We start from the raw sequence: 27,606 nt of genomic DNA, 5'->3' as shown, positions 1-27,606 counted from the left end.
TCGAATTCGGCTCCGTCGATCCGTACCTTCGTTGGATTGCTCCCTTTTACAGCGCTAGTAGTAAATAAGCGAGATTCAATGTTGTTGTTCTCAGTTCCCAAGGACCTCTTGCCAAAATGCCGAACTTCACAGTAGAGGAGATGCGCGCGGCCATGGATGAGCCTCTTTACATCCGTAACATGAGCGTCATTGCTCATGTCGATCACGGCAAGTCCACTCTGACCGATTCCCTTATCTGCCGTGCTGGCATTATCTCTTCTAAGGCCGCCGGTGATGCTCGTTTCACTGATACTCGTGCTGATGAGCAGGAGCGTGGTGTGACTATCAAGTCTACTGGTGTCTCTCTGTATTATGAGTACAAGGCCGAGGACAAGGACAAGGAACACGGTTACCTTATTAACCTTATTGATTCCCCCGGGCACGTTGATTTCTCATCTGAGGTTACTGCTGCTCTTCGTGTCACCGATGGTGCTCTGGTCGTCGTCGATTGCATTGAGGGTACTGCCGTCCAGACCGAGACTGTGCTTCGTCAGGCCTTGAGTGAGAGGGTCAAGCCAGTTCTGTTCATGAACAAGGTCGATAGGTGTATCTTGGAGTTGCAGATGGACCCTGAGGAGATGTATGTCAACTTCCGTAAATGCATTGAGGATGTCAACGTCATCATCGCCACTTACAACGATGAGCTCATGGGTGATTGCCAGGTCTATCCCGAGAAAGGTACCGTCGCCTTCGGTTCCGGTCTTCACGGTTGGGCTTTCTCCATCGAGAAGTTCGCCGAGATGTATGCTTCTAAGTTTGGTGTCCCCAAGTCTAAGATGATGAAGCGTCTCTGGGGTGATACTTTCTTCAACGCCAAGAAGCACTCTTGGACTAACGTCGCCGAGCCTGCTGGTCACACTGGCAAGCCTCTCCCTCGTGCCTTCTGCCAGTTCATCGTTGAGCCTATCACTCAGATGATCCGTGCCATCATGAACGAGGATAAGGAGAAGTACGAGAAGATGCTCAAGTCTTTGAACATCGTCCTCAAGGGTGACGACAAGCTCCTCACCGGTAAGCCTTTGATGAAGAAGGTCATGCAGACTTGGTTGCCTGCTGCTGATACTTTGTTGGCTATGATCGTCGATCACTTGCCTAGTCCCGTGTTCGCCCAGAAGTATCGTGTTGAGAACCTTTACGAGGGTCCTATGGATGACGCTGCCGCCAACGCCATCCGTGCCTGTGATCCCCATGGTCCTCTCATGATGTACATCTCTAAGATGGTTCCCACTTCTGATAAGGGTAGGTTCTATGCTTTCGGCCGTGTCTTCTCTGGTACCATTGCTACCGGTAAGAAGGTCCGTATCCAGGGACCCCATTACGTCCCCGGCTCCAAGGATGACTTGAATGTCAAGAACATCCAGCGTACCGTTCTTATGATGGGTCGTTATGTCGAACAGGTGTCTGATATCCCTTGCGGTAACACCTGTGCCTTGGTCGGTGTTGATCAGTACTTGCTCAAGTCTGGTACCATCACTGATATCCCTGATGCCCATAACATCGCCGATATGAAGTACTCTGTGTCTCCCGTCGTCCGTGTGGCTGTGAAGCCTAAGGATGGTAAGGATCTCCCCAAGCTCGTTGAGGGTCTCAAGAAGCTTTCTAAGTCTGATCCCCTTGTTGTCTGCACCACTGAGGAGTCTGGTGAGCATATCATTGCTGGCTGCGGTGAGTTGCACGTTGAGATCTGCCTTAAGGATCTTAAGGACGAGTACGCTCAGTGCGACTTCACTGTATCCGATCCCGTCGTCTCATACAGAGAGACTGTCACTACTACCTCAAGCCAGACTGCTCTCGCCAAGTCCCCCAACAAGCATAACCGTTTGTTCGTGACTGCCGAGCCCTTGGGTGATGAGGTCAGTGCCGAGATCGAGAGCGGCAAGTTGGGTCCTCGTGTTGATCCTAAGGAGCGTGCTAAGGAGCTCGCTGAGAAGTACGACTGGGATGTTAACGCCGCCCGTAAGATCTGGTGCTTCGGCCCCGAGACTGAGGGTGCCAACGTCGTCGTCGATGTCACTCAGGGTGTCCAGTACCTTAATGAGATCAAGGAGCATGTAAACTCGGCCTTCCAGTGGGCTTCTAAGGAGGGTCCTCTCTGTGAGGAGAACATGCGTGGTATTCGCTTCAACATTCAGGATGTTACCTTGCATACTGATGCTATCCATCGTGGTGCCGGTCAGCTTATGCCTGCTACCCGTCGTGTCTGCTTCGCCGCTGAGTTGCTCTCCGGTCCTGCTCTCCAGGAACCTGTCTTCCTTGCTGAGATCACCGCTCCTACTGAGGCCATGTCTGGTATCTATAACGTGCTCACCATGCGTCGTGGTTGCGTGTTCGAGGAGAATCAGAAGGAGGGTACTCCTCTGCTTCAGCTTAAGGCCTACTTGCCCGTTGCCGAGTCGTTCGGCTTCACTGGTGCTCTCCGTCAGGCTACCTCTGGTCAGGCCTTCCCTCAGTGCGTGTTCGATCATTGGGAGGCTCTTCCCGGCGACCCGATGCAGGAGGGTTCCAAGGCTCAGGAGCTCGTTCTCAACATCCGTAAGCGCAAGAACATCAAGGTTGAGATGCCTGATCTGTCCAACTATATGGATAAGCTCTAAGCACTTAGATTCATTTCAAAGCTGCTGTTGGTACTGGTGCGGTTTGAATCTGCTGTGTCGCTCTTCGTTGATCGTTGTAAATCTCGGTTATAATATTGTTGATCAGTCTTTACCGTCTAAATTGAAGGGAATTGTTCAATCCGAGGTTGTCAACGGTTTTGCCGTTGCAGTAGTGGATAATTGCATTATAACGATTGGCCAAAACCTGGAACTTAGTTTACTTGATGCTACGAGGAGTATTGTGTTGGGTTGAAAGATTGGATTAAGAGATGGACGAGTAGGTTCCTTGAGCTGTATAAAATCAGAGAATCAGTGGTATATAATTATCTGAAGAATATAATCGTGAAGGTGCGTGTGCGGAGTTCTCACGGAAATATCATCTCACAATTTCGTTATCATGGTAATAAAAGAGAGTTCCTCGCGAATAATATTGTTATTCCTGTTCCGTTTGCGAACGCTGGAATATGAGAAAACACAGCTTCATTGAGTTGATTCCATCGATATGAAGTGTAGAAAAACCATGAACACGCATTTACGGTCAAGGGAGAAATGGCCTATGTCACTAATAACACAAGCAGAGATATTCACAAGTCAAAATGATACGACGATTGTCACAATAATGGGGAAAACAATTAAGCAAGAGTGACATAATGCGATGAATTGTAGTAAGCCTATTTATAAATGCTGCGACCTCCAGCATAATTGTCAGCAACATATATCGCTCAGTAGTAATAGTAGTAGGAACTGTAATTCCACTGCTTGTAGCGTTGCCGACTCTGTTGCCGATTGGCGCCACCTTTGCCCTTCCCTTTCCGATTTCGTCGAGGTTTAGTCGAAGTCGACTCATTTGTATCTGCGGACGTTTATCATATAAAAATATACGACTATAACTACTCACCCTCAAGCTCAGCTTTCGTCTGCTTTTCTTCTGGTGGCCGATCTCTGTCACTCTTAAGCCTCGTTACAGGCAACTTCCGACTCGCTAGAACTTTCGCTCCTCCACAAGATACGTGCGCTGACGGAGCCATCTCCGTAGAGCCCTGTTCGATCGCCACAGAATCGCTAGTAGTTGAAGTAGATTTGACTTCTTGTGCTGATAATTCAGCTGAGGGAGATTTAGCCTCGGCTGACACCGGCTGAGGAGACTGTGTTGTACTCTCTGTAGAGGAGTGCGGCGGTCGTGCTAATATCCGTACCTGGAACAGCAGTTAGGAGATCATCCAACTATCGGTCCTTACATGCCCCATTTTCGGGCTGAACACAGGGCTAGTTCGAGAGGCTATGATCTCCTTGGCCAGTTTCGAGTCGGGCAAGGTCTCCTCAATAGGAGCATCCCACAACTCGACTAGAGTCTCCCCCGACATTCGTGGGGCTGCTGGCTCCGGCGAATCCACAGACTCCTGCCCCCGACCTCTCGGGGGATGAGGCAGGATGCGAACGTCCTCTCGAGGCACATACTTCGGTGCCTGCTTCACTGGTCTCTCCTGTAGAGTCGCTGCCGCTGGCGGTAATGATGCCATGCGTGACGCTAGGCTCTGAAAATAACAATGCGACTGTGTAAGGGTCGAACTGATGAGGGCTCACTTGTGATGGCAGTGGTGTTGGGCATAGATGAGGGAGAGTCCGCCCCAAATCGGCTAGACCGACCGTTATCCCACCGGAATGCTTTCTCGATTGTCGAGGAGCCATTATTAGGTAAGAATAGTAGCTTTAAGAGGAGTTAGATCGAGGTGATATGGAAACACTACAAAAATTCGAATAGAAAACAGTCTCACCATGCCTAGTCCCCCTGCCGATGCCATAACGAATCCGAAAATGTATAACATACAAGCTTCACGGCGCCACGGAGTCACTCTGTTGAAGAGGGCTTAAAAGAAATATCGATGGCTGCTCTTAAAGTTGAACTTCTCGAGCTGGCGCAGTATAGCAAGACCATGACCCACGGTCTGTTCGATCTTAGGGTGATGGTCCGGGTATCTTGCTGCGTGAATGCATGCTAGAGGTGATGGTAGAGACTCACCTCTCCAGAAGGTCCTCGTAAGCTCTGGTAACCATAGCGCACTGCTCTGGCATGTTCTCAACCTCCTCCGAAGCAGCAGCACCGGAGCCCATGACGCCTGAATCCGGACCCTGGTTCGATCCCGGCATACCGCATCCTACCTTCAGCACGACTTGACAGCTCTAGAAGCTCGTTGATGTGATCCCTAACGTCTTCACATGCATACATACAGTTGACCGTCTCGTGAAGGTTGCGTATGATGGGGCCAATCTCATCGTCACATAGATAAGGTTCACACATGTGATCCACCTGCAGAAGTGCTGCTTCCTGCCCTAAAATGAATCTTACCTTCTCGAGCTCAGATTCCCAGAAAGGGACGTCTAACACGAGATTGAGGCCATCCTCCCAGTTCGTGCCGAGTACCTTGAGAATGCAATAGGTGACTGCGAACCCCAATGGCCCGACCTGATAATAGAGGTTGGAAGCTCTCTGGAGGGCCTCGGCTCGAGTGAACTTGTCCACTGTGAGCATGGAAAAATAGCGGGTTGCGGGCATGGTCATCGGCCTGACTAAGCCCGATGGAACCATGCGGCGAGAGAGAGCGCGACAGAGCAGGCTGGAGGCCATCGAAAGCAGCGATAACGGCACTATACAGTCGTAGTGATTCAACGAACGAAGAGGTCCGATGAGACTATCCACGTATCATGGGTCAAGATTAGACTAGCCATATGATAACAACGAGCTCTGCCGATTAGCGCGGAGTAGCAGCAGTTCTCTAGCGTATAACATGGAGTTTGCTTGCAAGAGCATTTCAAAGTGGCATTGGTCGCAAGATCAACTTCAACCCTCAACTACGTGGTCAAGTAGGTCTCGCGCGCGCCATGATGATCGATTCAATTGTTTGGTGATTCGATTGTAACTTTAAGTTACAATTTGTAAGAGTGTTTGGGGATCCACGTGAAACCAGTACGTGAACTGAGAAAAAAAACTACATGCAGTTACATGTCCCGGAGGTGGCGTGAGATAGATACTAAGTTAGCTTTTGCTCAGAGGTGAGCTGAGGGAAGTCCATAGCAAGCACTCAAGTAACCCAAGCGAACACCATACGCAACGTAGTGGCGTACACACACAGTGGACGAGTTGTGCCAGGAAAGCATTGTACAGGCGTTCCGTAGCGTGTGAAACATGACGCACGTAAACAGCAACTTCAGCCCTTAAAGTGATCTGATTGTAGTGCGAGTGTGTTCTACACTTGTATGTTTGATGGTGTATGTGAACTGTTAAAGCTGTACTAACATCGTAATGGCACCGTCTATTTCCGGTGGCGATGCATCCGATGCTGATGCGCGAGAAGCTTCCATAACTGCCCAGCCAGGATGGTATTGGGACTGGGATTTCCCAAAGCACCACCCTTACCTCAATGAGGTGATGCTCGATAGACGCAATCGGGTTGTTGACGAGTGCATCTGGTGTCAGTCACATCACGAGTTCCGACGACTAATCAGGGCATTCATCTTGGAGCACATTATCCCCTTTATACCGCAATGGGAGGCCGAGGGCAAGTTCCCGCGAGAGCTCCATCGCAAGGCTTATCAAAGCGGCGTGTAAGTGTGCGGACAGCTCGCTGCTGTTAAGTATGACTAGATACGCTCCATTGTGGCCCACGTCCATAGGAGGCACTCCTCCTCCTCTCTGCAAGGGGAATCCTGAGAGACCTGGTGAGAATGTGTAACTTCACCGACTTATCCACGTCGATACCACTCGATCTTCCAGTTCGTATAATCATCAACAGCTTTGTGCTCGCAAGCCATATTCCCATTATTACGATTCAATACCAGCTCATCTCGAGTCGATTGTCTCTCAGGTCCACACGAGGTTGACATCTGGCATGATCTCATTATCAACGATGAGCTTGCAAATTGTGGTGCAGGAGGTGTTATAGCAAGCTGCTTCGTGAGTCTAGCCATAGGCTTGCCTCCTCTCCTCGCGGGTATGTTCCCATCGACTCCACACTTAATTTTATCCAACTGTCTAGGTGGATTGGCTGGGGGACCCGAGCTGACCTCTCGGCTAGCTCGGGAGATTGTCCAAGGAGATAAGATCCTAGCTCTAGCTGTGACAGAGCCGTATGCTGGCAGTGATGTTGCTAATATCCAAACCACGGCTGTTCTTCAAGTAAGCTGTAGAACATATCACTCCGTTTCAAGCAACCTCGTTGGCAGCCTGACGGCAAGCACTACCTAGTGAATGGCATGAAGACTTTCATAACCTCGGGTCCTTGGGCAGACTACTTCACTACGGCAGTAGGCTGTGGCGTCCCCAATCGACTGGTTCACGTGTAGAGTAGGTCCACATAGCCGGTGACAGCGGTCTCTCTCTCCTGATGATTGATCGTACCTTACCAGGAGTGGCTACGACTCGATTGTCTACGCAGGGCTGGAAGTCGAGTGGAACGGCTCGTATCACTTTCGAAGATGTTAAAGTAGGCTGTTGACTCTAGTGTAGGGAGGAATTCGTATAAGGTACCGATCGAGATGCTCATAGGTCGCCGCGGTCACGGCTTCAAGGCGATCATGTGTGGCCACTCCTACTTTCCACTACTCGTTATGGTATCGTTAGGCACAACTTCAATCATGAACGCCTCATGTTGGCCTTACAGTCTTGTCGCCACGCCCGCATCTGCATGGAGGATGCCATACGCTATGCGAAGACCAGAAGGACCTTTGGCAAACGCCTTATCGATCATCAGGTTAGGCATGCGAAGTGTGATGGAATGTACCTTGCTCTTTTGGATGATTAGCAGGGAGCGAGAATATCACGCTTGGATGATATTCAAATTGGTGTGGTAGCTTTCGCTGACTGTGCTCGTACAATTCACAGTTTGCCTTGCGTAGAAACATATTAGTAGTGTGCGGCCTCGGCTAGGGACATCTTGGATTCAGGTTATACGTCACAAGATAGCAGAGATGGCCCGACGAGTGCTGGCCACTCATTACTACATCGAGAACATTGCCATACAGTGGCCGCAGTGAGCTGGGATATATTTATATGTTGGGTCAAACGTTGTACGACAGGTCGAGCCAGAGCGAGTTGGCTGGGAAGGTGGCCTTATTGAAGGTTCAGGCTACTAAGACCTTCGAGTTCTGTGCTAGAGAAGCTTCCCAAGTCAACTTCTCTTCTGTGTGTACCTCGATGAGGCGCTTTGGTAGGTACTTGGCGGACGTAGCTATCTACAGGGCTCCGGCCCTGGGGCTAGAATAGAGAGGCTGTATCGGGAAGTGAGAGTGAATGCAATTGGTGGTGGCTCAGAAGAGGTAACCGAGGATTACCATTCAGTGATTACCATTGAATAGTTCAAATCCTGTGGCTTTTGAGTATTACCATTGTTCTTTCAGATTATGCTGGATCTGGCCGCCAGACAGGCTCGATTATAAGCGTATTAGGCATCTTATATTTTTAGTTAGGTGGTGGATTGGTGTCTTTCATGAGTTTTCTTTTCATTTCCGACATTCTTATTGTGTTGTGTCAAAAACATCTCCACTTGCGATTATCGTCATACTAACCTGAGTCACCATCGTCCTATTCGATCTCGGCAGATATCTAGCATTCATTCACTAGAGTGTTTAGTTTGCGGAATCAGTATCAATGGGTCTGCTGGTGTACCTCCTTACAGCCACCTCACCCTCTTCTCCAGAGTGATGTCATGGATTGATGGAGGTCGCAACCTCCCTACGAGGATTCCGATCGTAGCCTAGGGCGCGGTTACCCGCGGTTATACATCGTTCTAATCAATGGATAGCAATCGCAAAGTGAAACGGTTCTGAAAACAATCTGACCATGAGAAGAAAACAACAGGAATACTGGGGGATATGAAACCGTTGCATCATTCGTGTCGATGAGATAGAGACAAACTTCGCTCACAACAAACATGCAACAATTGAGAATTATATACATCTGACGAAACAGATAGTGTAACTGCGCGCGTGTACCTCTCAGGCAGTGTTAAGATATGATGGTCTTTCGGTGCCCATGGGGTCTCGAAGGATACTGCGGGTGAGAAACTCGTAGTCCATCTGATCCAGTCATGCATGTTATTTTTAATCATGCAGGTATCGAAATTGAATAGAGCACAATGTGAAAACGCTGTTCGAGCGGAGCGAAGCGCGGGCTCACATATTTTCTCATCATCTTGCGTTGCTGGTTGTAGTCTTGTGCCTTGTATCGATGTTCATCCGTCAATCGGGGTTCCGGTATGTACAGAGGCAGATGAGGATGTATAGATGGAATCGACTAACGGCGAACCTGCTCCTCACTGGTAGCCGTTCTGAGGCCGGTTCGTCGATGGCCTTGGTAGTGCCACTGTAGCCTAGAGTGTGTGGCCAGGTTGGTGATGTTGTAGGTTATCTGTGGTGCTGGTATTGGAGGATTTTCTCTCGCGTCTCACGCGGTTGTATCCCGTAACGATCATGGGAGCTCCTGTGGATGGCTGGGTAGCAGCAGTAAAAGTAATAAAGTGGATGAGATGATTGATGAGAGAGACGTCTTGAGCGACATTGAATCTAATAAGGCAATACCCTTATTTGAATGACCTGTTCATTGGCTCGAATGATCAGGCATATACCTCGGGTAGCGGTGGAGGGTGTAATATTGTGGCTAAGCTGGGCGATGGCCAGGAGACAACAGCAGCGCCGGATTCAACGCCATCTACGACTTCGGGTGGTGATGATGAGGATGCTATGTGGGGCGAACTTATGGAGGGAGCTGAGGTCCCAGCTGATGCTAGGGTCAGACCAACCGACCTGCATCTAGCTGCTTTTAGAGGTGATCTCAATGAAGTGGAGACTCTGATAGAGAAAAAGGTGATAGTAGGAAAGGTCTAGAAGCATTTTTCCTGTCACATTGGAGCCAGGGAAAGACCATCGTTGGTTACTCATTCGTATGATCATGTTCAGAAACATCAGATCAATCAAGCTGATAGTGAGGGCATGACGCCACTGATGGTGGCTGTTAAGCAGGGCCACATGGACGTAGCTGAGCTGCTCTTGCCTGTCAGTGATGTCCATGCTATAGACAAGGAGGAATGGACTGTTATGCATTGGTACCAGTGATGTGATGTCTTGTATATGATTGGAAAATTTAAGGGCGTGTGAAGTTGGGAGGTTGGCCTTTGTCAAGAGGCTCTGTAAAGAGCACTGTGAGCTGCTGACTATGAAGGACAAGAGGGGTCTCTCTCCTCTGCATGTAGTAGTGCCTTTAGGCGGCTCGAGGTATTTCGATACTCTATTAGATTGCATGCTGGCAAGGAAATGAGGAGTTGGCTAAGATTTTATTACAGAACAAGGCGGATATGAAAGCCTTGACTAAATGGGGCGAGACGCCACTGGTAATCCCCTTCTGCTTGGGGGGGTCATCAACTGTACTTGTCAGCACCACGCGGCATTCTTCGGCCACGTTGGAGTATGTCGACTACTACTAGAGCACGGGGCTGATCCTCTAGTGAAGGACAGGCTGCGTCGTTCGCCCAAGTCGCTGGCTAGCGGCAAGGCGGCCAGTCCGGAACTACAGTAAGTCCAAGCATGTGGTCAAGCCTTGTAGAGCCGTGCATTACAGAGCCTTGTTCCGTGAAGCGGTAGCTGCTGGTCCTGCTGCCAGCGAGTCCTCTACGGCCTCTCTCAATGAGTGAGAGCCATGATAAATTCTGTGAAAGATGAGCCATGATGACACGAAGTGATGGTGTTTGCCGTCAACAGGGATTAGTAGTTGCAGTAGTAGGTGCATCCCGTTTCAGCGTTTGTCCGCAGTGAGAGCTAGTTGTGTTTAGTCCCAATGTCCCATAGTCCCCTCAGATTTCCTGATGAGTGGCACTGTTGCAGATTGATGTCGTCGTACTCCTCGAGGATGCTTGCCACCTGTATCCTCGGCGTTTGCCGATATACAGTTATTCAGCTTGTCGAGCCAGCTCTTGTTTCACCATGACCGCCAGGGTTACTGTCGGGTTAGTCGGCATCACCGAGAGCAGTATACCCATGGTTCGAGGAGGACATCCGCTGAATATCCGACCTCTCTCATGGCCTCGTGATTGGAGGTTGCTGTATTGTGTTAGCCGCCATGCTGTCGAAGTTTAGCAGTGACGAGCAGCCAGGGATTCTGATGGATCTGCTGTTACTGGGCCCATAGGCCTGTGGCTCCTAAGGACGCGACCTGACTGGATGAGGAGACCGTAAAGGAAGTTGGTCCCATCAAGGTTATAGACGGGTCGGGTAGGGTGTTGGGAGCTTTACGGCTTATTCGACTGGCAAAGGATGGACGAAGCCTGCTATTCTGAAGGCCTCAGGGTGGCTGAAAGGGGAAGGGACAAAGGCCCTCAGCCTTTGGCCTTCATCTAGTGGAGGACCATAGGACCTCAGTGCCAAGTATTGTTGATATAGAGAGCCATGGTGGAGTCAGTAGGAGGAGGAGGAGCGTCATGCTTCGATGGCTAATCATGTCCCTGCTTCCCAGCAGCAGATGGCTGATGGCAGTGTTGATGCTTTTATGAAGGAGTATTGAGAGCCAGTCACTCGCGTGGACCGAGGTGAGTGTCTGTAGACCTGAGGATGCCCAGGCTACGATAGAGTTACTTAAGCTCGTACTGGAGAGACAAGTGAAGAGTGATGCAGAAAGTTCATATTCTCAAGGCCTTGGCTTCAAGGTGAAGCGGGGCCCGTCCCTTGGACGACAGGGGCTAGTCTAGTGAGCAACATGTAATCAAGGGGGGTTACCAGCAGATATCCATGGTTACGACTCGCAGCTGGAGACTGATGTGGTAGGAGGCCTTATCGGTAACTGATAGATTTCTTGATATTTCGAAGATTGAAGGGCTGGTATTGCGCTCTTGGGTATGGCGGATTGATATACTGATGTCCTAGAGAGGGTGACTGTAGCAAAGGGCGGGGAGCATGGAGGAGAGGTTAGACTAACAGGCTGTGCTGCTAGTTGAGGAAATTCTCAACTCAGAACTGAGAGAAGAGGCTCGGCTCACGTACGAGGCCCGTGGCTCATTCGTGGTAACGGAGCGGCTATTATGGGTACAGGCCTTGGAAAGCGGCTGTCCACACTGACACAGCCGATGTTGTTCGGTGTGCCATTGAGGCGGCACGTGTTATAAGCGACCAAACGAAGGTTGATGACTTATCCCTGGCTGGAGCTAAGGTCAGTGTGATCATTAGTAGGCATGCCTCGACCCTTCGAAAGTTCGCAAGAGTTGGATATGGATCAGGTCGCCCTGCAAGTGATCGATGTCGTGAAGTGATGATCCACCATAGTATCTTTAGCTGTGGGAGGGAGTAATACGAAGTTTGTAGAGCCGACTGCTTGGGTGTTGATTGGCATGCTCCTGAGAAGAATAGTATCTCCAACAATTCGAATGACTCCTCCATAATGTGCTCAGTTATGTTATAGTGTGTTGGACTGCGGCTTAGTGGGGGCCGCAGTTAGTGGCTGGTCATCATCACTAGCGATCACAAGGGACAATTTTTGTGTCGGTGTTTCTGCTGTTAGATAGCATGTCAGTTGTTGTTAATATTCTAATGAATACTGACCCTATGAATCCTATCAATCTCTTCGCTTTCGCCTTGCTGGACGAGCTTCAGCAGGAATGTCCAGCCGACCGTGGCAGCAACACTGTGGTGAGTCCTCTATCCCTCTTCCAGACGATGGCGATTGCTGCTTATGGTGCCCAAGAGGGTAAGACACTCGACGGCCTACTCAACGTCACTCATGTCGATGATTTGGAGAAGCTGTGTGATATTAGCCGCGACTTTAGTAGATCTAATGCTGATCGTGATGTTCTATCCTGTGCTAATGCGGTCTGGTCGAGCCACCTTACTGAGTCCTTCACAGATGATGTCAAGGCCAATTTGAATGCCGAGGTCTTCCCTGAGGCACCCCACAAGGACATTATCAATTCCTGGGTCGAGAGAAAGACCAATGGTATGATCGAGAATCTCCTCTCAGCTGATCCGCCTGATGGTGCGACTTTGGTCAACGCTGTACATTTCAAAGATCAATGGAAGACGTCGTTCATGAAGTCATTCACTAAAGAAGCCGACTTTCATACTCAGCAAGAAGGTGAAGCGTCCATGAAGGTTGACATGATGGTTGCTGCAAGCCCATATGGAGATACGAGGCAGAAGGGTTTCGATTACTACGCTGACGACAAGGTGCAGGTGGCAGTGGTTCCTTATGCCCATGACGATTATGATGCTGTTATAGCGTTGCCAGCTGAAGGAGTATCTGTGGATAATTTTGTGGCGCGTGACTTTGACGTTTGGTGTGAAGGTATGCAACACAACAAAGAGGGCAGCGTTTCGTTCCCCAAGTTCAAGGTGGAGTATGGTGTACGAGATATGACAAAGCTTTTCGAGCGTATGGGGTTGGTGTTAGATGGCGACTACAGTAAGATGGGCCCTGGCCTTGAAGTGGGTTCCGTGCTTCATAAGGCTGTTATGACAGTCGATGAGGAAGGCACTGAAGCTGCAGCAGCATCGGCTATGATGATGCTTACGGCGATGCCTATTGATCCTCCTTTCCATATGGTCTGCGATAGGCCTTTCTTGTTCATAGTTAGGCATAGACCTACCAATAGCATCGTTTTCATTGCTAAGATTAAGGAGCCGACTCTGGTGTAAACGGTCATTTTGTAGTTAATGGTTCTCAGTGTAAAAGCGGTGTGTTGTTGAGCATGAGTTGTCTCATTATAGGTATAGTTACACATTCATTCAGTTCAGTTTTCCGCTTGAGTCAATGTCTGGTATTGGTCACGAGGACGAGATGCAGCCGTGAGTGGGACCTGCTGAGGGGAGCCTCGTAACGCCGTGGACGTGGCCGATGACCTCCTCAATCATCTAACTGCTACTCAGCTCCTCTATACGATACATCTCGAGTACATCATCCTTGCTATCATGTAGTGAAGTAGAAAGGTAGAGTATGACTGGCATGATGATGATGCCAGGCACATGATAAGGCCTCTCAATGATGATCCCAATCTGTCACTGGCACTTATTCATGCGTACTACTTTCTAGGAGCTTTATGGGAGAGCGCTTGTTACCTCTCACAGCAGATGAGGTATGGATTGTGAAGGTTCTTGAGTTGTTGACCATTGTATCCTTCCTTAGGTGAGCTCAGCGAAGGACGGGCTGCAGCAGATCCGGACACGAGGCGTGGTGGTGGCGTCAGAGTCGGCAGTACAGCCCATGTCTTTCTATGGACAACAGACTACAGGTGCAGCTGGCCTCCAAACAGTGGTAGTGTACCATACGAAGGTCTTGTTGACGTTACTCTCTTGCGTGTAGCTGCCTTCTAGCACACCATCTGCCCCTATCGACGAGATGCTTGATCGTCTGGAGAGGGAGGTATCGAATCTTACTGGTTCGAATGTTGCTGCTGATATTGAGAGCATCATGGTGGCCCTTGGGAACCTGTCACCAGAGCAGATAGCATCGCTCCCTGAGATGGTGCAGGCGGGCCTACAAGGGCCCGATTGTTTAACGGTCTTTAATTGCCTATTGTTTAACGTATTGTTATAACGTATGTGTCGGTGTTTATCGGAAGAGTAGAATCTCTGTAGGTCTCTATGGTGATTTCCATATTTTGTGTCACTACCTAGATTTCCTCTAGCTTGTATTTTTAACTTGTCGTTTTCTGATGACATCCGCCCCAACTTTGCCGTCAGTTCCGTGGTATAAGTTTGTTTTTTCACTGGCGACTATAATATCAGCAGGCATCACTGCAATACCCCTTTACTTGGCACCAAAGACAGCGTGGTGGGCCTATCTATCAGTAATACAGGGCTGCCTTCCTACCCACTTAGCTTCTTGACAGAATGATTCGTAGTAGGCAATGAGAATAGTCGTATGAATGAATCGAATTACCACTAGTTGTTTCTTTTGCAGATCATTGGTCCGGTTTTCTCCAACTTCGCGGTCAAGTTCAACTGGCCATCTATTAATGCCTTTGCGAGGACCAGTATCATCGGTCGATGGTTGGGTTCTGGGTTTGGCTGCCTGGCGCACTTCATTGTTCAAGAAATGGGTGGCGGCATCTACTATCGCCTATGGGCTGTTCTGTTCTTCCTCCCTATCACTTTCTTCTTCTGCATGTCTCAGTCGAATGGTGGATGCAAGATGAGCGAGATTATTATGGGTCAAACATCGCTAGTCTCCTCTGGTGTGGCTGTGCTATGGTTCGTTAACAACGGTTACAAAGAAGGAACTGCCTTTGCGGTATTCCAAACCTTTGGTACCCTCACATCGTTCATTATTCTTCAGCTACTTCATCTCGCACACCTCCTCCCTGCCGACAGTCCCCCACCTTTCCAACGGTTCAGCTACTCAGCAGCCAATCTCTATGACATATTGACGTCATACATAGTATCTGGTGATGAGCATACCGAGCTGCTGCGCTCGGCCTATGATGACTTCCTTCGCGCATGTGTCAGTATTGCGTCTCATCCTGTAACTGCTGATGTCAACACGCCAGCGTGGGAGATGGTAGCGGACTTATTTTCGCTCAGACAGAACTTGAAGTCTGGCAAGTTCTCTGATCTCATTCTAGAGAACTACTGGCAACCAATGGCAGCTGATTTGTTGGAATTGAGGAGCAGCGTGGGTCTCGTCTTGCGCTCCATCTATGAAACGGAGCCGACATTAAGGGAAAGAGCGGACGCTATCAATCTACGGGACCGGGCCAGAGTATTCGAAGCCCATCTTTTGAAGGTCAATCGTAGCGCTGCAAGCTTAGTGACGAGTGGTGATATTGAGCCTCCGGACGACAACGAGTTCATGCGGTTCCAGTCCGCTTTGGGTTCGGCGTTCTACTTCGCTTGTAGAGCTCAAGATTACAGAGACGCTAGTCTGCAGCTACGCGCAAAAAATAGTGAGCAGGTAAGCTCAGAGTAGCTCCGATATTGTAGAGACGTTCTTCGCTCTTTTAGGCTGAGAGGTACTCTTGTCACCCCTTTGCTGGCTTTGTGGCGTGGTGGAAGGCTTGGTGGGCGGAGCCTTTTTTCAGAGGCCTTAATGAGGGTGGTGGTGCTCGGCCTACGTTGATTTATGCAGCCCGGTTCACCCTCGCCGTCGTGATTGGTGAAGTCGTCCTCGTTGTTGGTCAACACTACAGCGAGGGCGTCCGTCAACACGGCCTATGGGGTATCCTCCCTGTCTATCTCTGCTTTTTGCCAACTTGTGGAGCATCCTTACTGAGGGGCGGTCGAAGGACTATCGGTACCCTGGCTGGTGCGGCTGTCAGCGTAATCTGTCTCAGTGCTAACCCACATGATTCGGCGGCAATCTTTGTCGAGATGATGATCGTTGTGTTCATTGGCAAATCCGCCAGCTCTTACGGTGGTATTGGATATGCTGGCACTGTATTTATACTCACTTGGTTTGTCGTCTGTATGGGATTGGCAATAGGCACGACACTGCCGCCGGACCAGATGATGATTGCCGCAGCCTGGAGGGCTGGTCTTACTGCTGCTGGCGGTATATATGTTACGATCTTCTCTGCGGTTTTCTTCCCGGAATTTGCTGCTGTCCATTACAAGCAGGCGGCGGCTCACACAGTCAAGGAGTGCAGTAACGGTGTTGAGGAAGCTGTCTGGCAACTGGTACGGGCTCGTTCGGAGCTCAGAGATGCCCCTCTACACGATCCTCGAGATGACTTCAGTCACGCTGTTTTCAAGTCGCTGAGTACTCAAGTGAAGTATAGAGAAGATGCCAGTGCTGAAATCGCGATGTTGGGTTCACTGAAATTGTTGTCGCCTACCACTAAGAGGGTTCTGAGAAGACGCGCCGAGATAGGCAAACTAGTCAATGAAGCTCTGGTATTGCACAATGCCCTGATTGCGTCATCCCTGTCTGTTACTGGTCCGGCGGCAAAGATGCTAGACTGCATCTTACCTTCTCTCAGGGACTTTGGTTTATCCCTGCAATCGTCTTCGGAGCGGTTGTTTATAGCTATTAACGAGGAGAAGAATATCCCTCCATTCAAGGATGACGTTAATGTGGCTGCTCAGATGTGCTTGGATACATTCCTGAACGCTAAGAACCGACTCGTTGAGGATTGCTTGGCCGGTTCGGAAGGCGCTGCAGGAATCATTTCCTCTGGTGGTTTCCGAATCTACTACTTGGTGTATGCTGTAACGGTTTTTGCAGGGATGTGGACCGGTGTTGAGAATCGCCTAATAGGTCAACAGCCCCCAGTAGAGATGGCCACGGAGTCTCTTGATTCTTCCGACACCTCTCTTTCCACAGCCGACTCCACTGACGATGTGCCTGGGCTTGGCGTTCATGAAGCCAGGAGACAGAGGGTATTTCTCGATGTCTCGCAGGGTGTTGCGAGGGAAATTCCTTCGACCCCAGCCATAGCAGTTCATTGATTCGGTGTTTTGTGCAGATGTGTCGCGAGAGCAGTCCTCTGAAATATGAGACCATCGTACAGCACTGATACTATGAGTTTATAAGAGTTTATAAAGGACTATTCTAGAATAGTCAGGCCACTTCGTGGTCACCACAGCAATAGTGGTAGAGACGTTCATCTATATCTTACTTCCATTTTTCTTGGTCCTGACAATTGTCTGGAAATATAAGCTAAGCCAATAGTATCTAGTTACAACGACTGTTATGTAATGGCAGCCGATTGAGGTGGCTATCCACCAAAAGCACTGTATGACACAGTCTGTGTCCCTCTCATTCTGAATCTCCTTTGGTTTCCATTGTATTATCAGCGACGTAAAAACCCGCTATCATTATCAAGGCAGGTACAGAGTGCTCCTATTAGCTAAAGAGTTTTTGAGCGTTTTTTCTTCCCACTCGTTTAGTCCATCACAAAGATTGATAGTGCTCGTCTATCAGCCGAGCAAGTGTTAGAATTATCTCTGCTGTTTCCTTCCTCTACATGCTCCTGTTGTGTCGCTTATAAACGCTCGAAGTGGCTGAGAGTGGTCTCTTGTTGATCTAGGTCGCCGCTGGAGTTAAGCATTCCCCCGAACATTCAGTATCTCATTTGGCGTGGTTGAATGTTCTTGGGTACAGCTTACCCTGGGGTACACGAGTCAACATCGATTGAGCTGACCAGCTGCTGCAACATGGGAAACCTGAGAGCTCCCCGGCTTCGCGAGCGTACTATCTGTCTGTGGGCAGTTTCGAGTTTCTTAATTGAATTCATCACTGATGAAGTTCCCACCAGCTTTACCAACCGTTCCACGATATAAGTTGCTGTTCTCATTGCTAACTATAATACCAGCAGGGATTACCGTCATACCTCTCTACCTTGCACCGAAGTCTTCATGGTATATCTATCTTTCGGTAAAATGGGAGGGAATCGACTTGTAGATTCGCTTGTGTCTTCTCGCCAGACCTGTGTTAGAATAAAGTAGTGGTTCGGCGAAATTCCTTGCCTGCGTAGATTTGTGATGCTATGGGACAGTGATGTGGTTCCATCCGAATAGTCTCTAGATTTAAAAAAATGTGGGGTAGATCAATCACACTTCTCCAAGGCTGATCTATCCTTGGTCAGATCAGGACTCTAGGTGAGGCGACTGTGCCTCCTCATGCTATGCCTTAGCTGAACCGATTTCGCTGTTGCTAATCTACTGTTATGTTTCTTATTCCATCGTGCCAGTCCAAAGTGACCAGTCTAAACATAGTAGCCGCGATGGCTCCAGCGACCGAGAACATCGGTCCTGGATTTGAATATCTGCCTTCGGATGGAATTGACTCCATTATCAGTGGAATGGGCTCTTGCCGACTCACTCGATGTCTCTCGATCGGCATAGTTTCCCCGACCAAGAAATTGTCTGTACCGAACGTGTATTTGGTGGCATACTTGCCCCACTCGAAGGAGTTGACTGTACTGAACGTATATTGGGGTGGCATACTTGCCGCGCTCGAAGGAATTGACTGTACTGAACGTATATTGGGGTGGCATAATTGCCCCGCTCGAAGGAATTGACTGTAGTGAACGTATATTGGGGTGGCATACTTGCCCCGCTCGAAGGAATTGACTGTACTGAACGTATATTGGGGTGGCATACTTGCCCCGCTCGAAGGAATTGACTGTACTGAACGTATATTGGGGTGGCATAATTGCGCCGCTCGGAGAAATTAATTGTACTCAGGGTATTTTCGGAGAGAATGGGGTTCACCAAAGCAGACTATATCACGTTCTTTCCTTCAGATCATTGGCCCGATATTTGCCAACTTCGCTGTGAAATTCAACTGGCCGGCAATTCACTCCTTCGTGAGGACTGGAATCATCGGTAGATGGTTGGGCACTGGACTAGGCTGCCTAGCGCACTTCATTGTACAAGCAATGGGCGGCGGCATCTACTATCGCCTATGGGCCGTTCTGTTCTTCCTCCCTATCACTTTCTTCTTCTGCATGTCTCAGTCGAATGGTGGATGCAAGATGAGCGAGATTATTATGGGTCAAACATCGCTAGTCTCCTCTGGTGTGGCTGTGCTATGGTTTGTCAACAACGGTTACAAGGAGGGAACTGCCTTTGCGGTATTCCAAACCTTTGGTACTCTCTCATCGTTCATTATTCTCCAGCTACTTCATCTCGCACACCTCCTTCCTGCCGACAGTCCCCCAGCTTTCCAACGGTTCAGTTACTCAGCAGCGAATCTCTATGACATATTGACGTCTTACATAGTATCTGGCGATGAGCATTCCAAACTACTCCAGTCGGCCCACGACGACTTCATGGATGCATGTTTCAAAATCGCTTCCCACCCTGGCCCTGGAGGCATTGAGACGCCGGCATGGTACATGGCAGCCTATCTGTTCTCGCTCAGAGAGAACCTGAAGTCTGGCAAGTTCACCGATACTATCTTGGATAACTACTGGCAACCAATGGCAGCTGATTTGTTGGAATTGAGGAGCAGCGTGGGTCTCGTCTTGCGCTCCATCTATGAAACGGAGCCGACATTGAGGGAAAGAGCGGACGCTATCAATCTACGGGACCGGGCCAGAGTATTCGAAGCCCATCTTTTGAAGGTCAATCGTAGCGCTGCAAGCTTAGTGACGAGTGGTGATATTGAGCCTCCGGACGACAACGAGTTCATGCGGTTCCAGTCCGCCTTGGGTTCGGCATTCTACTTCGCTTGCAGAGCTCAAGATTACAGAGACGCTAGTCTGCAGCTACGCGCAAAAAATAGTGAGCAGGTAAGCTCAGAGTAGCTCCGATATTGTAGAGACGTTCTTCGCTCTTTTAGGCTGAGAGATACTCTTGTCACCCCTTTGCTGGCTTTGTGGCATGGTGGAAGGCTTGGTGGGCGGAGCCTTTTTTCAAAGGCCTCAATGAGGGTGGTGGTGCTCGGCCTACGTTGATTTATGCAGCCCGGTTCACCCTCGCCGTTGTGATCGGTGAAGTCGTCCTCGTTGTTGGTCAACACTACAGCGATGGCGTCCGTCAACACGGCCTATGGGGTATCCTCCCTGTCTATCTCTGTTTCTTGCCGACTTGTGGAGCGTCCTTACTGAGGGGCAGCCGAAGGGTTATCGGTACCCTCGTGGGTGCGCTAGTCAGCATCGTCTGTCTCCGTATCAACCCACATGACCCGGTAGCAATCTTTGTTGAGATGATGATCGTCGTGTTTGTTGGCAAATTCGCGAGTTCTTATGGTGGTATCGGTTATGCTGGTTCGGTATTTACCCTGACTTGGTTTGTGGTCTGTATGGGATTGGCAATAGGCACGACACTGCCGCCGGACGAGATGATGATTGCCGCCGGATGGAGAGCTGGTCTCACTGCTGCGGGTGTCGTCTATGCCACGGTTTTCTCTGGTGTCGTCTTTCCGGAGTTCGCCGCGGTTCACTACAAGAAGGCTACGGCCCATGCTATTAAAGAGGGATGCGACGGTGTTGAGGAAGCTATCCTACAACTGGTACGGGCTCGCTCAGACCAGAAGGGTGAATTCTCCCTGATCGATCCTCGTATCGAGTTCGGCCATTCGGTTTTCGAGTCGCTGAGCACTCGGGTGAAGTACACCCAGGACGCTACTGCCGAGGTTGCAGTTCTTGGTACTCTCCGCCTCCTATCTCCTATGACTAAGAGAGTGCTGTTGAAGGGTCATGATATTGACAAGCTCACCAATGCCGCGTTGGTGCTACACAATTCATTGGTGTCGGCGACTCTCTTTGTGACAGGCCCCGCGGCTGAGATGCTGGATGCCATAGTACCCGGACTGAAAAAATTTCGTCTCGCGTTGCGAGCCTCCTCAGAGCGGCTTCATAGGGCGATTAACGAAGAGAAGAATATTTCCCCGTTGAAGGACGACGTTAATGTCGCAGCCCAGCTGTGCTTGGACGCTTTCCTGCATGCTAAAGATCGACTCATAGAGGATTGCTTGGCCGGTTCGGAAGGTGCTGCAGAAATCATTTCCTCTGGGGGTTTCCGGGTCTACTACTTGGTGTATTCTCTAACCTTCTTCGCAGGGTTGTGGACTAGCATTGAGAATCGATTGATTGGTCAACAGCCCGCAGTAGAGATGGTGGGAGCTGACATGATGTCCTCGGATCCCTCGACGTCCTCTACTGATGATGAAGGCTCCCTGGATGACACTCTAGGAGGTACTTACGGTGTCCCCAGACCGAGGTCGCTCTCTACACTGTCGCGCAGAGGTACTCGGTGATTCTTCGCCTTCGCAATCCTTATCGACCGCGAGAGTCTGATCTGACAGTCCTATCCATGTCTAGATTGTTTATAGAATAGCTAGATCTTCAAGACTGTTGTATCTCGAAAGCGAGATCGTCTCATTAAGGTTTGTAGAATGAGTCCAGCAGTACGTGAGTTTCTGGTATAATATGTCGTTGACTTATGACAAGATAAGGTTGCATCGATGCACCTATCTCTGCGAAATCCTCTCGAGTTTCCTCAGTTCTCATTGCTGAGTATCGGCAATCCACTGAGTACGCTCGTCGACAATTGAGTCCTTTTTCAATCCGACTCTTTGCTCGTCTTCGTTTCTGTTCAACATCCCGTTCGAGCGATGTAAAGGTCCTCGAGACGAATAGCTATCTTAAATCCAAGTCTGTTTGTGTTTATAAATTCACCGGTGCGGAATACTTGATTGTATTGCGAGTTCATCCTTGTAGAATTGATTGTATCGAGGGTGGCATAGCTGCCCCATCGGGAGATACTGGTTGTACTGAGGTCTATCCTAGGACGGTATAGTTGCCCCACTCAGAAAATTGCTTGTACTGAAGCCTATCCAGGGTGGCATAGTTGCCCCATCGGGAGATAGTGGTTGTACTGAGGTCTATCCTAGGACGGTATAGTTGCCCCACTCAGAAAATCGCTTGTACTGAAGCCTACTCAGAATGGCATAGTTGCCCCATCGGGGGATACTGGTTGTACTGAGGTTTATCCTAGGATGGTAAAGTTGCCGCATCCGGATACACTGGTTGCATTGGGGCCTATCTTAGGAGGCATAGTTGCCCCATCCGGAGAGACTGATTGTGCTGAGACCTATCTTAGGTTGGCATAGTTGCTTCACCTAGCGAAATTGCTCATACTGAGATCTATCTTAGGACGGTATAGTTGCCCCATCCAAATCATTCGCTCGAACTATGGTATATTTTAGGATGGCATAGTTGCCCCACTCAGAATAATCGGTTCAACTACGATCGAAATCGGTCTTCAGAACGGCAGCAATGCAACATCTTGTATACCCCCATGATTGACCGAGATAGAAGCTCCCTCGACCATTGAGTTCTTTGACCTTATCGAGTATTAAATATGTCATTTTGACTGACTTCACAGTAGGAATGCCGTGATATCGAGTAGTATGTATCATGAGAAGCTCGCTGTTGCACCGAGTTCCCTAAGTTCAGTTACTTTCTCGGTTTTGCGCGTGTAATCTGTATATGATAAAAAATATACATATATGACAGAAAAATTATATGTCACACATTTTCCGACTCCCCATAGTATGATGAATCAAATGGTGTATATCGTCGACCACATGAAATTTGTACACTCTATCTTCCCCAGATGCTACCCATGAGGTAGATTGTTTATGAGGTAAGTACGGGTACCCCGCTTAGGGCTCAACAGATTCGGCGAGTATAGCCACCGAAGATTGAAGTGTAATGTCCTTACCTCTGCTCGGCTCATCAAAGTCTCTTTTGGCTGGATCTGGCTATAAGCCTCGTGGATTGGCTGTTCCCATCGAGAGACTCTCTGAAAAACGGTCCTCAATCAGAGTGGCTGATTTGATAGCAGCCGTGCAGCGAACAATCGAAGGGATGACTGAGGAAGATTTCAGGCAGGCCCGTTCATCATTCATCGTCACACTCTTTTTCCTGGTTGGAATTTCCTTGAGCGTTAATTTCTGATGCGATTTTGCATTTCACTACCTCTTCTATGTAGACCAGAAGATCTAGAGGAGACATTCACTCTCAGCCGCGAAGTACTGGCTGAATGTAAACGATCCGACTCTGACAAGGATCCTGACTGCACAAAGTAACCATTTTCCATTCCTATCAACACCACTGTGAGTCAAGGTTCATAACACCAGGGTATCGACTCTGGCACGTATGCATATCCCTCTCGAAGTCCACAGACGAGCTCAAGTCTGCCACTGTGGGGGACACTCTGGTCACTAAGTTACGGGTAGCTTCCTGTTGACAGCGTCCTTGACACTTCACTCTCTCAGGAGCTGGACTGCCTTTGTCGAGAGGTTGCCGCAAGGGTACTGGAGCATGGTGTCAGGGATATGCTCAACTCTGGCGACGATGATGAGGATACTCGCTCACAACGGGATAATCTTATCAAGATTTGGTAGTGGAATCCACTAAGTGGATGCCAGCTGGTTGATCGACTTGTAGGTGTGTCATAGGTTGCGCACTGGTCAGAGTTGGCTGTCATTAACTTCTGGAGGTGCAGAGCAATGGACAGCAGCCAACAATGCATTGACAAAAGGAATCACTATTTTCAAGAAAGCTGTCACTGAGCTGTCTGAAGGGTCCGTCAGCGAGACGACCAAGAATGCAGCCTTTTCGGGCGCCTTGCATCTAGCTCAGGCCCTATGTCTCACAGGGAGCTGGGATGGGGCTGTCCAGGTAGAGGTTTATCTGTAGGTCCAACTAGAGCTACTGTTGGGGTCACACATCAGACAATTACAAGCTGTCGTGCACTCCTGTCGAATTGGTCCGGTTATCGCCGAATTGAAGCAGAGCTTGAGCTCGCCTATCAATGCAGGGATATCGCCACAAGGATGGTCCGCGCTAAAGACTCAGCTTGCGGCAAGGAGTGGGCTGTGGGTAGGCTGTGTTGACGGAGGGTCTCAAGTTGATCCTGGCTGTCTGTCGAGGTCCGCCTGGATGGTCATCCATGGCCATCTCGGTGCCACCCCCACCTGAATTGTTGAGGGTGGTGGAGATACTGGAATGTTCTTTCTATGTCTTATCCGAAGATGATTCGTCCCATCAAGGGCTCGAGACTACGGGTACGCGGGTTCGAAGGTTACTTATCGTGCGTTGAAGATCGATTGATCTCATTTCTGCAGTGTTGACGCAACTGAGCAAGGCCCGCAGTGAGATCTGCCGGTTGCTGGCCGAGGTCCAGTCGATACAACGGCAACCAGAAAAGGCACTCGACTCCGTGCACGTGGCGATTCGAGAAGATATTCAATACAAGGCTTTCGAGTGGGTTATATAAATTTCTCGGAGACATTTTGCCTGGACATTTTCGTTGGCAGTGGATACTATGATAGTGTCCGCGTAGCCGTGTGGATCATTCTCAACGCCCAACCGAAGATCTTGAAAACGGGAACTACCGAGGAGTTGATCAAGAGCGGCGAGGTGAGCATTTATCCCGATTTGCGATGAAGATTCGATTGCATTGTAGCTGAAAAGACTGGTCGAAGAATACTGTGCTACTGGAGAAGAAGTCCCTCAGGAAGTGCAACCTAGCCCGACGGAGAGATTGTTGAGCCTCGGAAAACCGCTAGTGCACGCGCTACTCACCCTAGCGGAGGATATGACTCCATTCGAGGCCTCATCAGAGAGGTTGGATGAGATATTCGATGTACGCCATGTCCCTCCGTTTGCTTGGCTAGTTGGGAATATGGGTCCTGCTGTGTTACGTCAGGCACTCGGTCTGGTGCTGCGATCCCTGGAGCGGGATTGTGACGGACCTTCGCTCGTATTACTGGCGGCTAGTGTAGCCGATGCCATAGGAACTATTTCCCGAGCGATCACGCGAGGGGAAGGACGGGATGATGGTAGACGGGCTGGACGGGATGGGGTCAGTCTCCAAAAGCACATGTTAATGACGTGCACTGGTAAAATTCGGGCGCCGCTCTATCTATCTTGAGCAAGTCAGGACAGAACCTCACAGGGTGAGACGTCCGGTTTCGAGACGTACCGCCTAGGCCGGTATGAGGAATCCGGTCCGCGTATCGAGCGGATGAGCCACGCTCCGTATAAGCTCATCCGCCTCAGAATTTCAGACTCAATAGTTACTAACATAGTTGAAAATCTCAATTGCTCGATTCGATTTGTGAAGACTTGGGACACACTGTCTCATTCTCCTGCAGAGTGCCTTCCAAGTCGTCTTTGATATGGAAACCTGAAGGTACGCGGCTCCGCGCCGGTGCATCGCATGGTCTAAGCAACGTCTTGCGTGACGTGGTTGTCCTCATCTCGGGCACTAATATCTGGGTAGACGAAGAGGTGAAGTTACAGTGTTCAGGAATCGTTTGGAATATGGCAGCTGGGGTAACCTGGTCAACTGTTCGGTCGCCTTTTGAAGCCTTGAAATCGCTTCAGTTGTACACATGTGGACACTACGCTACGGCATCGACATGGTTTGAGCTCTGTCTGCAGTTGGTTGATCAAGAGTCGAAGTATCGCTGCTGGCAAGCTCAAGCTCTCTGCTCGTATAGGACCGGCAACTATGAGGAAGGTCAAGTTGAATGACCATGTTGTTGTCGTAACTGAGGCTGCGGAAGGTATCCGACTCGCTAAGGAAGCACTGCACTTGTGTCCGGAAGCCTCCGCAAAGTCACAGCCCTTGCTTGCTATGGTCAACTGTGCAGTTGACGGGAGGCTCACTAACACAAGTAAGAGCTGGCAATCGTTTTATGTACCGTAACGGGTACACGGGTAACTCGTGCATAACAAGTTTATGGTGCTTGCCTTATCTGCTTGGGGATTATATTCGTTTGTCGCGGATCTTTGTGATCGGGTCAGAGTTCTGTATCTGGATTCTTCTCGGCTAAGCTTATTCGTTGCCACTTGTGCATTCGGTACACGTATGCAGGAGTCTCAACTCTCAACACGCTATTCGAAATCAGACGCTACTAGCCGCAGAATTTCCTCCTACGTTCTCGGCTCATGACGAAGTTTTTTATTTGGTAGAGCTCGGGCACCTGCACCGTGCATGCTGCACGAGACTTGATCAGCGGTGTAGCGTCGTGTATACGCATGGTGCCACACGTTTGACCATTGAAAGGTTGTGACGTGACTCAATAAATGTCCATGCTTAGCCAGGAGAGTCTGGCCCTGTGTTAGTTGCTGAGATTATATCGGAGCTGGAAGAAGTCGACCCGAGAAAAGACGAGGACCTATCTCCGCAGCTTCTGGTCGCCATTATGAACAAACTAGAGTGTTCGGAGGAGCTCCAGCAGTACGTGCCTCGGTGCCTCAAGGTGAACACACCGGTTACAGTGCGACGATATGTGACAGTCCCTTGTAGTTGGTGGGTAAGTACTTATGCAAGGGCCCCGATGGTACGTCAGTGGACACACTGGACCGCTTAACAATATTCCGCTGTATAGCAAAAAACGCAATCGATGCTGGTGATCGCAATGCAGCTCTGCATTACTTGGAAGCGTCTTGTGAGGGACTAGTGAAAGTAGAATGGGAAGGTCACGTACCCTAATATTAGCGGGAGACCGACTGAGATGAACCGGGTCGAGTTGGTGTCCAATCAGTACTGAAACTCCTGATAACTTGTACGCCTCCGCACTTCTCTGATAATAATTTTATTAGAGTCGCTATCGTCTAGTGGTTAGGACGTCACGTTGTGGCCGTGACAACCCCGGTTCAAATCCGGGTAGTGACTTTATTCTACCTCAAGCTGACCCTAGTCCATCCTCAGTCGTGCTTGCTCGCGTATCATTTTTATATTGTATGCCTCTGAGCGGATCATCCAGGCTCAAATGTTTCTGACTTATTCGTTTTCCTCGAGCGTTTATCCTTGTTCGTTTGTTCAGACTAGGCTCGATAACTGTGGATCAGAGGCAGACCGAGTGATTGAGCAGGTGACTGCTCTGTTCAGAATAGCATGGAATCTTGGCATCCAGCTGGGAAACTGTGAAGACCAAGAACCGGAAGCTTGGGATGCGGTAGTGCCTCATGTACCTGGCAGTTGAATGCTAACTGGGTTAGTCTTTTCGTTTTGCGCTGTACGTATCTCTGACGCTCCGATCGTTGCGAGTTCTCCCTAGGCCTTCCGCGCACTGCGGTGCGCCCGCTTACTCATAAAACATTTCCTTCTACCTCACGAGGAGTCGAGGGTGGATCCGAACGAAGAGGACTCAGAAAAGGTGAGCGAGTTCTATGCGGTGTATTACATCGAGAACAGCGAACTTCCTACGGCCAAACTCTGATTCACTGAACGGTGATGCCATCTGCAATAATCGTTATGCTCAGCTAGCTGATGATGCCCGTATGTGCTTGGTATTCATGCTCACCGCTATAACGAGAATGGCGATGCATATGGAGGAGTCTGGCGAGACGGCTGCTGGTGCAACGTAATGTACCTCCGTCCAGCGCGAGCTCGCTTGAAAGATTTATCACAGAGAAAGTTTGGTCGAATCAGAGAGTGCGAGCTTGGAGGATGTTAGCAGTCTGGGAAACTTGTCGTCGTTGAGCTTTATGAGTAGATGATGGGTACTGATATTCCATTCGAACACGATGCAGGG

At 49.5% G+C, this 27,606-nt stretch overlaps 9 protein-coding genes and 1 non-coding gene across 10 annotated transcripts; 8 read left to right on the top strand and 2 right to left on the bottom strand.

The window, feature by feature from the left end:
* Nucleotides 1–116: 116 nt before the first annotated feature.
* On the top strand, nt 117–2,633 carry Pmar_PMAR023378 (elongation factor 2, putative; the record flags this gene model as incomplete). Its single annotated transcript, XM_002783211.1, has 1 exon — nt 117–2,633. One exon carries the CDS (start codon nt 117–119, stop codon nt 2,631–2,633), a length of 2,517 nt encoding a protein of 838 aa, XP_002783257.1.
* A 616-nt stretch (nt 2,634–3,249) lies between these two features.
* On the bottom strand, nt 3,250–4,322 carry Pmar_PMAR023377 (hypothetical protein; the record flags this gene model as incomplete). Its single annotated transcript, XM_002783210.1, has 4 exons — nt 3,250–3,486; nt 3,532–3,829; nt 3,872–4,168; nt 4,218–4,322. 4 exons carry the CDS (start codon nt 4,320–4,322, stop codon nt 3,356–3,358), a joined length of 831 nt encoding a protein of 276 aa, XP_002783256.1. The 3' UTR covers nt 3,250–3,355.
* A 70-nt stretch (nt 4,323–4,392) lies between these two features.
* Nucleotides 4,393–5,281, bottom strand: Pmar_PMAR023376 (conserved hypothetical protein). Its single transcript, XM_002783209.1, has 5 exons — nt 5,098–5,281; nt 4,981–5,055; nt 4,794–4,941; nt 4,654–4,750; nt 4,393–4,610 (listed from the first exon to the last, which is right to left on the bottom strand). The coding sequence occupies exons 1-5, from the start codon at nt 5,257–5,259 to the stop codon at nt 4,502–4,504; spliced, it is 591 nt and encodes a 196-aa protein (XP_002783255.1). The 5' UTR covers nt 5,260–5,281; the 3' UTR covers nt 4,393–4,501.
* A 653-nt stretch (nt 5,282–5,934) lies between these two features.
* Nucleotides 5,935–8,100, top strand: Pmar_PMAR023375 (acyl-CoA dehydrogenase, putative; the record flags this gene model as incomplete). The annotated part of the gene is made up of 13 exons (XM_002783208.1): nt 5,935–6,057; nt 6,109–6,236; nt 6,277–6,350; nt 6,497–6,622; nt 6,668–6,807; nt 6,855–6,935; nt 6,980–7,114; nt 7,155–7,207; nt 7,252–7,381; nt 7,575–7,660; nt 7,707–7,797; nt 7,842–7,946; nt 8,028–8,100. The coding sequence occupies 13 exons, from the start codon at nt 5,935–5,937 to the stop codon at nt 8,064–8,066; spliced, it is 1,311 nt and encodes a 436-aa protein (XP_002783254.1). The 3' UTR covers nt 8,067–8,100.
* A 1,268-nt stretch (nt 8,101–9,368) lies between these two features.
* Nucleotides 9,369–10,315, top strand: Pmar_PMAR023374 (ankyrin-repeat protein, putative; the record flags this gene model as incomplete). Its single annotated transcript, XM_002783207.1, has 6 exons — nt 9,369–9,491; nt 9,585–9,730; nt 9,774–9,873; nt 9,920–10,015; nt 10,060–10,196; nt 10,243–10,315. The coding sequence occupies 6 exons, from the start codon at nt 9,369–9,371 to the stop codon at nt 10,313–10,315; spliced, it is 675 nt and encodes a 224-aa protein (XP_002783253.1).
* A 1,885-nt stretch (nt 10,316–12,200) lies between these two features.
* Pmar_PMAR023373 (SERPIN1 protein precursor, putative) lies at nt 12,201–13,301 on the top strand (the record flags this gene model as incomplete). The annotated part of the gene is made up of 1 exon (XM_002783206.1): nt 12,201–13,301. One exon carries the CDS (start codon nt 12,201–12,203, stop codon nt 13,299–13,301), a length of 1,101 nt encoding a protein of 366 aa, XP_002783252.1.
* Nucleotides 13,302–13,702: 401 nt separating this feature from the next.
* Pmar_PMAR023372 (hypothetical protein) lies at nt 13,703–17,048 on the top strand (the record flags this gene model as incomplete). The annotated part of the gene is made up of 5 exons (XM_002783205.1): nt 13,703–13,738; nt 13,789–13,917; nt 13,966–14,127; nt 14,566–15,555; nt 15,606–17,048. The coding sequence occupies 5 exons, from the start codon at nt 13,703–13,705 to the stop codon at nt 17,046–17,048; spliced, it is 2,760 nt and encodes a 919-aa protein (XP_002783251.1).
* A 1,833-nt stretch (nt 17,049–18,881) lies between these two features.
* On the top strand, nt 18,882–23,755 carry Pmar_PMAR023371 (hypothetical protein; the record flags this gene model as incomplete). Its single annotated transcript, XM_002783204.1, has 7 exons — nt 18,882–19,837; nt 19,888–21,244; nt 22,100–22,151; nt 23,046–23,138; nt 23,180–23,288; nt 23,332–23,456; nt 23,515–23,755. The coding sequence occupies exons 1-7, from the start codon at nt 18,983–18,985 to the stop codon at nt 23,753–23,755; spliced, it is 2,832 nt and encodes a 943-aa protein (XP_002783250.1). The 5' UTR covers nt 18,882–18,982.
* A 769-nt stretch (nt 23,756–24,524) lies between these two features.
* Nucleotides 24,525–24,685, top strand: Pmar_PMAR023370 (hypothetical protein; the record flags this gene model as incomplete). Its single annotated transcript, XM_002783203.1, has 1 exon — nt 24,525–24,685. A coding segment is annotated over one exon (161 nt), but the record flags the coding sequence as incomplete, so codon positions are not given.
* Nucleotides 24,686–26,672: 1,987 nt separating this feature from the next.
* On the top strand, nt 26,673–26,744 carry Pmar_PMAR023369. Its single transcript has one exon. It is a non-coding gene; the product is annotated as a tRNA-His (tRNA).
* Nucleotides 26,745–27,606: the final 862 nt, after the last annotated feature.

The sequence above is a fragment of the Perkinsus marinus genome, assembly GCF_000006405.1.
Source record: "Perkinsus marinus ATCC 50983 genomic scaffold scf_1104296937140, whole genome shotgun sequence".
NCBI lineage: Eukaryota > Perkinsozoa > Perkinsida > Perkinsidae > Perkinsus > Perkinsus marinus.
This window is presented reverse-complemented; position numbering and strand designations above follow the sequence as displayed.